This window comes from Protopterus annectens, chromosome 3.part1 (genome assembly GCF_019279795.1).
Source record: "Protopterus annectens isolate FY-2018-M chromosome 3.part1, PAN1.0, whole genome shotgun sequence".
Lineage (NCBI taxonomy): Eukaryota > Metazoa > Chordata > Ceratodontiformes > Protopteridae > Protopterus > Protopterus annectens.
In genome coordinates, this window is record NC_056732.1 from 1,046,111,469 (window position 1) to 1,046,124,665 (window position 13,197).

The following is a 13,197-nucleotide window of genomic DNA, read 5'->3' on the forward strand; positions in this document are numbered from 1 at the left end:
TTAGGGAGGTGTATGCTGAATTACTCCTGTATTGTTTCAGGTCCCTGCTAATTTTACCTTTCCTCTCTTTTTGACATCTCAACGCTGTTTATCAACTTTAACAAAAATAGCATCATATTTAAACTTCAGGGCATCAAACAGGTACAAAAGAATTTTGATAAAAAATATTTGTTTCTTCCATTAACTTAAAAATATTACTGTCATTTTACTTGTAAATAACTTGCAAGAGCTCAAACCCATGTCTATCAAACATATCCCTAAGTTCATTATAAAAAAACAGATCTAAACAACACCCTGTTGGACTGCTGGGTCGTACTTGTAATTCAATGGATTTTAAAAAGCTGCATACCTGATGTTAACACAACTCAGTGCTTGCACTTGTAAATCAAAAGTTCACAATTTGATTTTATACTATGTAATATTCACAGGTTTTCTGCTTGTTTTTCCAATGAATCATAAGACGCTAGCAGAAAGCAACTGCACTTTGTATGTCATCACTGTAGGCCATTTTATTTATTTACTTTTAATTAAAAAAAATTTTTTTTTTGTTAGTAAAGGAAAAGTGTCACCCTGAGGGTAAATAGGATCATTGGCCTGAGCTGAACATGTGCAAATTGTAGCTACTGTGAGCATACAGAGATAAACACAGTGTCTGTCAGTAACTGCCTTTATTGAATAAAAATCAGCAGTTTCCTTAATATCTGTTATATTCAGCATATAAGTTAACTAAACTGACTTAACCGGTGTTGCACATAAAAAACGTTATTAAAATAAAATTATTTTGTTGACTAGCCACGGACCTCCTGGAGTTGGGGGCCCCCAGAAGGCCACCAGAATTGTCCCTTTTATAATCCACCACAGGTTATACATTTTTTAGTATGCAATCATTATCATCATCAACTCCGTTTTTCCCCATTTTCTACACTGGGGTATTAACAATCTCCATCTCTCTAGATTCAATGTTTGGGTTGGGGTAGTAACCATTTCCATCACTCTATATTCAATGCCTTTCTCCTACCTTCAACAGTCATGCCTGACTGCTGCATCTTTTCTCACACAATCAATCTCTTTGCTAGATGTCCTCATTTTCTCTTGTCTTCTTCCTATCTGTCCCAAATTATTGTCTTCTGCTTTTTCTGCACTTGCCCAAACCACTGTAATTTGTTCTCTTTGACTTTATCTGCAATTGGAGCTACTTTGGCTTCTGCTCTGATGTCCTTATTTTTTCATTTCTCCCACAGCGTGCATCCTACCACCAGTCTCTGGCACTTCATCTCCATCATCTCTAGATTCCTCAACTGCTCTGCCTCTACTGCCCAGGCTTCTGTACCATACAGTAGTACTGGTCGCACCATTATTTTTATACACCTTACTTTTCAGCTTCTTTGGCATTCTACTGTCATACATTACCCCTGACACTCTATGCCAGATGGCTGCAGGCCCTCTAATTCTACCTTTGACATCCTCATTCAGACTTCCCTTCTCCTCAAACCACCCTCCTGAAGCTATTAACCTATTCCACAATCTTCCTTTCTATCTCAATTCTCAGCTTCTTCTGATATCCCTCATTTGCAGCCATTACAACATTCTTATCTATACTCCGTTTCATCCCATGTGCCTTCAGTTTTGCATTCAATTCCTTTGTCCTTTGCTGAAGTTCTTCCTCAGTATCTACCTGTAATGCCACATCATCTGCATACAACTATGCTGATCTGTCTCTCTGATCTGTTTGCTAATGAAGTCCATCACCATTATGAACAGCAGTGGGCTCACAACTGAGCCATGATGTACACCCACTCACACTGAAAATTGTACTTCCACCAATGTTTGACACTTTGAACAACCACAGGATTGTCCTAACAAGGTTGCTTGGGACCTTGTCATATGCTTTCTTCAAGTCTAGGAATGCCTTTATTCATCTCTAGCTTCTTCTCAACTAACTGGTTTCATCAACCATCAAGTGGGTTGTACTACATCCTGATCTAAATCCGAACTGCTCCCCTCCAATCTTACTTTCTACTACTTTGTGTATTCGTTTATAAATCACCCACTCCAGAACTTTCATGTAGTGTGAGATCCCTGTACTACCAACAGTTGTGGATGCCCCCCTTTGGCTAATAACCATAGTAATGCTAATGTACAAGTACAATTATCTGGGAATATGTCTTTCTTTCCATACTGCTATATGTACCCTCAGGATCCATTTTTCATCTCAGCAAACTAGATCACATCTGCTGTGATCTCATCTGAGCCTGCTGCTTTCACTGACTTCATTTTCCTTAGAACTGTTCTTACTTCCACTAGGGTAGGATTCTTCTTTCATCGTACGATGTGTCTGGGGCAGTATAGCTTCTGTGGGGTTTTCTTCATTCAGAACCTGCTGGAAGTGCTCCTTCCATCTGCCTTTGATGTCCTGGGGACTGGTGACCAGGCTACTGCTGGCATCCCTTACGAATGGTATCTGATGACTATCTTCTTCATCTTTCTGTCTTTGTCTTGCAACTTGACAGAGTTTGTTTGCACCAACTACTGAGTCACTTTCCAGAAACTGGAAAAGTGCCTCTGATGCCTTGTTCTTTGCTATGGAAACTCTTATCTTAGATTTTTAGCTAGTCAACCAGTAATCCTTCTTAGCCTGCTTCGTCTTTTCTAGCTCCCACTTTTTCCTGTACTCTGCCTTTCCTTTGATGACTTCCTGGATTTCTGCATCCGCCACCAGCTTTCCTTATGTACCTTGCTTCCATACCTAGCTTGGCTGCCTATCTGTTCTATAGTCCTTACGCATGCCATTTTGAAGTGCTACCATTCTTCAATTCCACCTATTTGCTTTCACCGTCCTAAGGTGCTACAGCCCAGAGTATTTCTTTGAACTCTTGTGCTTTCAGTCCAGTCAACTTCCAGGTCTATATCCTAGTCTCTGTTGACCTTAACCTTCTCTGTACACTGCTTGCAACAGACTATGGCAACCAGTGGTTTATGCTGTGGGCCAACTGTGTCACTGGAGATGACTTTGCAATCACCAATTCTACCCCAATACCCTTTCCTTACTGGAAAAACATATATCAGAGTTGTATGCTGGTCACTCTTGTAAGTGATCTTCTGGCTGTCCTGTTCAACCATATGTTGCCCACATTTTCAGCATGCAATCTCGACAATTAAAGCTGATGATCTACAAGGTATGTCCAGAACAGAAAGAAAGGGAAAGATCTATAGCTGGATTCAGGCTTTACTGCTATGAAGGATTTGTATAAATATTTGGGGAATTGCATATACACATACATATATGTGCATGTGTGTGTATATATGTGTGTATGTATATATGTATGTGAATGTACATGTATACCTTGTATATGTCTGTATATACATATATATATATATATATATATATATATATATATATATATATATATATATATATATATCACATACACACACTGTGTGTGTGTGGGTGTGTGTGATATATATATATATCACATACACACACACACACTGTGTATGTGTGGGTGTGTGTGTACATATACATTTGTATGTATGTGTGTGTATATATATATATATATATACACACAAATGTATGTGAATGTATGTGTGTGTGTGTGTATATATATATATATATATATATATATGTGTATATAGAGAGAGATAGATATATATACATACACACATATATACACACACATGCACATATATAGATAGATATAGATATATACATATTTCCCCAACATACACACACACATATATATATATATATATATATATATATATATATATATATATATATATATATATATATATAATGTGTGTATATGTTTGTGTACGTTTGTATGTGTGTGTGCGCATGTGTGTGTGATTTTATATATATATATATATATATATATATATATATATATATATATATATATATATATATATATATATATACATATATATATATGTATATATATATATATATATATATACACACACACACACACGCATATATTACACTTCAGCAGTAAACAGGATGTTCAATAGTTGCAAACATGATGTTTGATAGTACAGTACTTCGGCTTATCTGAGACAGCTCATCTCTGCTCAAAATCAATGAAGATGAAAATTCCTACTGTCAGTAGATCAGCTGTTTCATTGCTGACTTAAATATTTGGGCAGTATAGATGCTGTGCGTGTTGGGGATGACTCCTTTCTATTCTGGATAAGTGAAGATGAAAATCCCAAAATGAAGAGGTCAGCTACCTCTGCAGTGTTTACTGCACTGACTGTATCTATGGCAACATATTCAAAGGTTGCAGACTCAAGCACTGAAAGGTAGAGTTGCTCAGCTTGATGGGGGAAGCCTCTTCTCTGCTTAGAATACAAAAATGGAAAATTCTTACAATCAACAATTATCTCAACAGTATTCACATGTTCAGTGATTGCAAACATAACCTTAGGCAGTAGAGCTGCTGGCAGCATAGTTGGGAAAGCGAGGGCTGAGGGCTCTTCTCTGCTCAGAATGAGAGAAAATAAATATCTACAGTATGTAGCCAGCAATTACTGCAACCTTCACAGAACTTAACATAACTGAAGTAAAATATTAAGCATTTGCGCACTTGATTCGCAGGAAGTACTGCTTCTGTGTTTGTTGGATGAGGGCTTATCTTTGTTTAGAAATCGTAAAGATGAAAATCCCTGCACTTGGAGGCTAGCCACTTCCTCAGTGTTCACAGTATTTCACATAACTGTAGAAACAAGTTCAAGGGTTGTAAGCCTGATCTTGGGCACTACATTTAGGGGCTTACTAAGGGGAGGGTACCTCTCTGCTCAGAACCATTGAAGATGAAAATCTTTAGTCAGTGGTCATCCTTTTCTGCAATGTATACAGTGCCCTTTACAGCAGGACAGCCTTAAGAACAAGAGAAGGGGACTGACAAAAAATAGTGCTGCTATACTATTTTGTATTGATCTACAAATTTTATCACAGCATCTGTATGCTACACTCAGTTGTAAAATGTACAGGCAAAGATATTAGTCACGTAATGTCTACAAATTTTGAAAGATGAACTTGTTTCTATATACCCTTTCAGACATACAAGAGGATGGAAGATATGAGGTGCTGGTTTGAATGAAAATAAAACCTTTTTAGATAAACGTTCCTCCTTCTCCACATAACAGTATGTAGACAACATTAAAAAAACACTAAGGAGTCACACAATGCATGCTAGACTCATGAAAAATTTCAAAAGGTTTAAAGTATTTTACTAGGTCAACTGCGGTTTGGGAAAATTTGGGATCACAATGTGGGATTCTTGATTCCGGAGGAAGAATGGCATGGCATAATTTTTGGTACTAGATATGCCACAAATTCATGCAAGTTTTTTGGATGGTGCTGCATGTGCAAATATTTTTAGACACCTGCTACACTGCACAGAACATTTCTGCAGGGAGAATATAGCAGGAAACTGGCAATATATATTTGCTACTTGCACAAAGTTTGAATATTTTTGCAAAGATGTGAAGGCCTTGATAAATAGCTTACTGCCCAGAAATATGAAGCTGAGTACACCCCTAATATTAATCGCTTATTGCAACTTCTACCAATGAAAATGTGGCTCTGTAGCTCATGGGGTTAGAGCACTGGTCTTGTAAACCGGGGGTCATGAGTTCATATCTTATCAGGCCTCTGGCTTCCTTTCCTCCCATGTGGACAAGGGCAGAAGCTTTTATTTTATTATTATTAAGCAGAGCTCCTCAATAACCCTATTCAAGCGCAAACTAGACAATTGGATGGGAGATTGTAAATTCACCCCGGATGTGGCACCTATGTCCCTCATGGACAGCTGCAGTCAGTGCTAATCATAGACTTGCTATGCGAATAACAACCACCTAACCAAGGTCAATTAAGAAACACAGGTATAACATGGCTAGGCTTGTACAGGCTCTAGGGCCATTAACCTAGTAATTGTCTATGAACCTATGAAGAGTTAGACTTGCAAAATTTAATTTCACTTGTGGCAGAAAAAAGTATTACAAGGAAATGGAAAAGAAGAACCCCCCCCAAAAAAAAAAAAAGACTTGTGCAGACATGAAATTAGGTTAGTAAGTGGAAATAAAAAAAAATGTCAATAATAATTGGCTAGGGTAATGCAGGCTTTTTCACTCTCTCCCTAATCATAGATGCCAAAGACCTTGGCTAGAAGCTTCAGCATGAGAACAGTCTGACTTAAGAAAAATTATCATTCTGGCGCTACCTGTTAACAGTATTGCTAGGTTCTAGATTTCCTTTAGCTGTTATACTTTGCATTACTAACCACATTCTCCCTACTACAGACATGGGAAACGCACCAGCAGTCTATCAACTTGTCCAAAGCTTATAACGAACTACAACAAATGCATTTTCTTGAATAAACACCACTTTTGTCAATGGATGCACAATTAATCAATACTCCTACAAAGTTAATATAGGGTGCTCCCTATCCCATCCTCAGCAGGCACTCAAAGAGTACCCCAGGGCTATGTCTTTGATCACTTGCTGTATATTACACCACACCACACTTCAGCATTTCACAATGGTGGCACTATCATCTGGCCTAAAATAATTCCACTCTTACATTGCCTCCACACTTTGAAAACCTCTTCAAGGTAGTTTATTATTGGTTCACTTTGAAACCTCCTCAAGGTTGTTTATTACTGGTTCAGTATCTACGGATTAATACTAAATATATTACTAAAACTGTAACTGTGCTGTCTAGTACAGCTGAACACCTAACTTACACCTCCTCCCTACCCAGAGAACTGGTCTATTATCTATTAAAAGATGCCTTAATAAATTACTTAAATTTCTGTCTCAATCTATAACTTGCCTTCACCTTTCATCTCAGTTATGTACCTACTAGGCTAACAGGTCTTCCAGCTACTAGTCACAAAATCTACTATCTGTTAGCATGGGACTCAAAAAACACCATCAAAAAGATACCTTTCTACCAGCACTAAGTATAGCCTCTCACTCATAAATGCAGACCCCCCCCAGCTGCAACACAGTCCATACTCAAAAATTTCAAATCACTCTACTCATTTTGACAAGCACTGCACCTTCCTCACCAATGGGAATGTTTAACCAATAACAAACTATTTTCTTCCTTACTGGCAAACAAACTCATTAAACCTTAACCACTTCCATCCAATTAATTTGAGTATGTTATACGACCCCTTCACTAATCTAACTTCAAACAGTTCATTAGGATGCTTCATAAAGAGCAATCTCCTACTGCTACTTAAAATTATGGCATGCACATCCACCGAGCATCAGGTCCCTTCCATTTTCACCAAGTCTCATCTTAACCACTTTCTTGAAATACTCATATGCAGCTGGCAGAAAAAGTCGACCATAGAAATATTTCAAGTGTAAAAGTTAGCCGGTTGACTACACCATGTTTATTAACAACAGAAATGTGTGTTTTACCTTGAAATATCACCGTAATATCTTTGTATTGTTACACTGTATGACTTCTACTATACAACTGCTACATAAGTTACTGCTTTTTGTTTGTAGCAAGGCTGTAGCTGAAAATGAGCCCCATGTATCTAGTCTTAACTCAAGTAAAAATAAAACAATTAGTTATGCCCTTGTTGCTTTACTCTGCCACTGACCAGTAGTACAGAGTTGCAACAGTTATCTTAGTAAATTTCAGAAGGACAACCATGTGATCTTCTGGGGAGCGGTGTTGTGCAGTGCACCTTTCTGAGACAGATCTCCTGGATTCCATGCACTGCTGTTATGTTCTTTTGCTTCAGTCAGCCAGTGCACCAGCACTTGGGTATTGTTGCTGCACAAGCAATTCTTAAAGAGGACTGAGAGGTGGTCACCTGCAATGTTGTGAGGTACTCTTTGCTCAGATTCTTGTACATGGGTTGTGTTACATTATAGCAGCCCTACATCGAGGTATGCTTCCATGTATATAATAAAAGCCAACGAGATAAGAGTTTAATACGGTCATTATACCACAGATTCTCTGCTTATGGAATGTTCATTGTCTCGTTCATGTATTATCTAGGAGGACACTAGATGTAAATTGAGTTTTGGTACCACAGAAAATTTAACTGCCTGCCTCAACAGCCTTCGGCAATTTTATTACAGTCACATGGGCATTAAATGTTAACATCAATTCCACCTATGGACTATCAAAGGATCCAAAAATTGAAGCAGAAAAATATTTAAAAGTTCTCTCTACTGTACAAATTATTTTCTGATAGTCAATTTATACTACATAAGGTATAAAACACCAGAAAACAGATACACATTTCCAGAAAGGAATGTATATTAAAGCAGTGTTACTTGGACTCCTTGCCAAAGTGTTAAATACAGAGTGTAAGGCTAGATGGAAAGATTTATACTTGTACCATTGTAATGGGATATGGGTCTATGGAATAATAGCTAGCACTTAGTCAAAGAAAAACTGGGTCAGAAGTATATTGACAGCTTCGAGCCCTCCTGGAACAAGTTAAGAGAATTTAGGAAGAAACAGGGTACAATTAAATGGCTAAGGGATCTGGAACCCGTAAGTTTACTACTAGACTTGAGCATCACCCATCTACAGTTAAGGTGATGGTTAAAGACTGCTGAATCATCCAAACACTGGAATGATCTTTATACATGCAGTGTTAGTACAATGGGAATTTCAAGAGAGGTTTAGGAATGTTATCTATAAAACAGAGTTTTACGAAAAGCTGAGAGACTTAAGACACTTGAAACTGGCAAAGTATGGGGTAACAGAGAGGCCTCCTATGATTCAGGGGTTGCTGGTAAGCAGGAGATGCCCACCAGAAAAAGGGTTGGCATCCATGACACACAAGATAGCAAGAGACAACAAACTGGAGACTGATACGTACAGGGTTAATTGGGTAAAGAATCTCGCTATAAGAATCTCGTGGGAAAACTGAGAAAAGTTGATATTAATGGCAAGATACCCCACAAAATCTAGAAAAATACAGATTTTTTAGATGGATAGTCTCCTTAAACATTTTTATGCATCACCTAGGCTGGTTAGAGTGTTGCAGGGGACATCACTAAATTGTTGCCAATGTGAACAGGACAGAATGGGTGAATAGATACTTATTTGCTGGAACTCTCCCATGTTACAGAAATTTAAACAGAATTTAAATACTTTAATGAAACAAGTTTGGGAGAAAAAAATATACTTGACACCGGAACAAGAAGTTATGTACTCACCATAACGTTCGAAGGATGTAGTCCATCTCGCCTCACATTCTTACCCTTGGGTTTGGAGCCGAACCTCGGCTCTGACTCGGCCATACTCTAGCTCGAAGTCCTCAATTGGCTCGTGGCCAAGAGGTATCCCCTACTGCAACGTGCCTATCCCAGATCTTGTTTGCTGCAAGCTCACATACACACACACACAACACGCTGAAAGGAAGAACCAACACAACAAAAAAGGATACTGAAATCAGAGACTAAACCTTTAGGTCCTCCAGGAGGGAGTATGTGGGTGGGTTAGTAAGAATGTGAGGCGAGTTGGACTACATACATCGAATGTTATGGTGAGTACATAACTTCTTGATGTTATGTAGTCCAATCTCACCTACATTCTTACCCTTGGGACAGCGTCCCTAGCACCTAAACCTTGGGTGGCTCATTGGAAAATACTCCTGAGCACTTTGGAACCAAAGGAAGATCTGCCTCTAGATATCAGATCCAATTTGTAGTGACTAATAAAGGTGTGAGGCAATGCCGATGTGGCTGCAGCACAAATATCATCCATAGACATCCAAGCCTGAAAATCAGTAGAGGTAGACACCTATCGTGTAGAACGAGCCTTCACTTTAAAGGGCAATTCCTTGCCATTTGAAGTATAAATGAAGGAAATGCAACTAGAAATCCATCTGGAGAGAGTTCCTTTAGAAACTGGAGCCCCAAGTCTATTGTCTGAGAACGAGACAAAGAGTTGATCTGATTTCTTAAAATCTTTAGTTCTATGTAAATATAAACGCAATTGTCTGTGAACATCTAGCTGATGAAACTTAAATTCTGCCCTGTTAAAGAATTCAGGGAAAAATACCGGCAAGCTCAATGGACTGGTTGAGGTTGACAACCGAAGCAACCTTAGGCCTAAAGGAAGAAGGATTAGGTCTTAGAGAAACCCTATCCTTGTGAAATACCAAGTAAGGGGGCTGAACCGATAAAGCTTGGAGTTCAGAGACCCGCCCAGCCGAAGTGATGGCTATCAAAAAGATTGTCTTCTGAGACAAAAATTTAATGTCACAAGTTGCTGCGGGCTCAAAAGGAGGCGAGGTAAGCCACTGTAACACAAAACTGAGGTCCCATGGCATTACAGGGTCAAAGACTGGAGGTCGAAGTAGCATAGTCCCTATCAGAAAAGCCCTACAAAGTCTGTGCGCCATTAGATTGAGTTCATTAGCAACATGAAAAGTAGCTGATCCCTGGTTGAACAGTTGAGAAAGAAATTCTAAAATTGATGAAATGGGAGCTGTGTAGGGATCAATCTGCCTTTCATGAGCCCAAATGGAGAATCTCTTCCACTTACTGGAATAAATCTTCCTAGTAGAAGGCTTGTGGGAAGAAGACAGAATATGAACCACCTCCGGGAAAAAATCATGAAGCCTGACTAGGGATGGAATTGGAACAGCCATGCTGTCAACTTGAGGGGTCTGAATGGAGGGATGGAACTGCCCTGACATACGAGTCAACAGATCTGGCTGTGGGTCCAGAATCCACGGATCGTCCATTAGATAAGGGTGGAGAAAAGGAAACCAAATCTGATGAGGCCAGTGTGGTGCATCATCTTGCTTCCCAAGGATTGTGCTTTCTGAATAACCTTCGTTATCAGGGCGACTGGCGGGAAGGCATAGAGAAGACCGGCGGGCTAATCATTAACTAGAGCGTCCCTGGCTGCCTCCCCCTTCGAGGGAATAAGGGTGAAGTAGCTGCTGCATTTGGCATTGAGGGGGGCCTGGCAAATAGATCGCAGCAAGGCTGACCCCATCTGCGGAAAAACCGCTCCGCCACTTATTCGTTAAGGGACCACGCGTGAGGCATCAGAATAGCTCTGCTCAGCCTGTTGGCAATCACGCTGGACTTCCCCTGTATGTGCATTGCCACTAGAAAGCGTCGGGAAGATACTGCCCACTGCCACACTCAAAGTGCCTCTCTGCAAAGGGAATACAACCTGGTTCCTCCCAGTTTGTTCAGATAGCATACCACTGACATGTCTGAGTGGATTGCAATTGTCCCATGAGGAAAACAGCCCTGAAGTGCTTGCAACGCTAATAGCACCACTCTCATCTCAAAGACACTGATATGCAAATGGGTCCTGTGCTCTTGCCACGTGTCTTGGACTGTCCTGCTGAGATAATGCCCCCCCCACCTGATCTGGGAGGCATCCATGGTCACCGTGGCAACTGGAGAAGGAAAAACGAAAGGCATGCCCACGTTGAGATTGCTGGTATGAAGACACCAGCGCAGATCCTGCTTGCAGTTGTCTGTAATCAGAATAAGATAGGAGAGCGGGAGATGCTGTAGAGACTATTGGGCAATAAGTAGCCACTGAAGAAGCCTCATGTAGTCTCGCAAGAGGAACTAGCATAATCGTGGCAGTCATGGTCTCTGATAACTTGAGGACCACTTCTGCCTTGACTTTCTTCAATGGTAGCAAAGCATAGACCTGCTGCTGTAAAACCTGAATGACCTCTTCTGGTAGGAAGGCCCTCATGAGCACCGTGTCTAATTCGGCGCCGATAAAGGTAACACACTGCGAGGGCAACAAGGCAGACTTCCCAATTCAGAGTAATTCCCAGACTTTTGCACAGAGCAATAGTGGCATCCCTGGTCTGTAGCAGTAGATGCCTGGTGGTGGCAGACAGGAGCCAGTTGTCCAAGTACAGAAACACTTGGAATCCCGGACGTCTCAAGTGAGCTGTTACCACTGCCATGCATTTAGTGAACACGCTGGGAGCTGTGGCGAAACTGAAAATGACTGGCTCCCAGCCAGAAGTGTAAGTGACTTCTGGATGCCCTGTCCATCTTGATATGGTAGTAAGCATCTTTGAGATCGATGGAGCACATCCACACATCTTTCCCTAATAACGGGAGAATTGACTAACGTGACCATGCAGAACTTGGACTTCTCTACATAAGGTTCAAACGGCTGAGATCCAAGATGGGTCTCAGGTTCCCTGTTCCTTTCAGCACCAAAAAGAATCTGAATTAAGTCCCTAATCCTATTTGGTCTGAGGGGACAGGCTAGATGGCTCACTTTGACAGCAATTTTTGTACTTCTAATGTTGCGGAATCCCTTTGACTGGTGGAACGTCTGGGGTTCTTTTGTTTGGAGGGGGATAAGAAAGAAGGGGAATATGATAACCTCTGGAAATTATCTCTAATACCCACTCGTCTTGGGTGATGTCTCACCAGGCTTCTGGCTACAGAGAAATGCGACCTCCGACTGGCTCCAGAGATGCAGTCGGGCCTCCCCTCAGGAGCGCTGGTAGGTAGAACCTAGAAAGGAATCGCAGTCCTCCTGGTTACGCGGGCCTCCTCTGCCTCTAGGGTGGCGTCTACCTAAATTTCCACCCCCTTCTCTGCCTCTGGAGGGGGAATCATTCTGTGCTTCGTGAAAAAACCTCTGCGACTTTCTGAACCACATTTTTCCACCCTTCTGGCCCTTGGGGTAAGGTCTAGAAGGCATGGAAAAATGGACTCCCACAGCAGACAGGGTTTTTCCTTCATGCTCGCACCTAGTGAGAGTGTCCTTCACCTTGGTTCCAAATAAGGATGCACTGTCAAAGGGGGTGCTGGTGAAAGTAGACTTGAAAGCCTCCGCAAAGTTGCACAGACGCATCCAGGAGTGTCTCCTAAGAGAGACTCTGGAACCTGCAGCCCTGCTCGCTCCGTCGGCTGCATTCGAGATCAGCCTCATGGAGGAGTTGTAACTGAATTCAGGGTAGACATCTGAGCATTGACCTTTTGAACCACAGCATCAGAAACGTTACCCTGTAGAGAATCTCCCAGCTCTTTTTGGAGATCTCTCTGGAGCCGTATAAAATGCAATAAATAGTTCAGCGACCGCAGTGTAAAGGCCGCTGAGGAAAACACACGCTTCCCATACCTGTCCATGGCCCTAGACTTCTTGTTAGGGGGATGGACGGTAGATGAAGTTTCAGCAAGTTCCTTCTTGGTGGCTGCTACCA

At 40.9% G+C, this 13,197-nt stretch overlaps 1 protein-coding gene across 1 annotated transcript in view; it reads right to left on the minus strand.

Annotated features, from left to right (window-relative positions):
• Positions 1-13,197, minus strand: part of RAP1GDS1 (Rap1 GTPase-GDP dissociation stimulator 1) — a 1,654,780-nt gene that overhangs the window by 1,283,177 nt on the left and 358,406 nt on the right. The window contains exon 3 of the mRNA XM_044067200.1: positions 4,991-5,044. Within this exon, the coding sequence (XP_043923135.1) occupies positions 4,991-5,044 (54 nt within the window). The remainder of the gene's footprint in view (positions 1-4,990; positions 5,045-13,197) is intronic.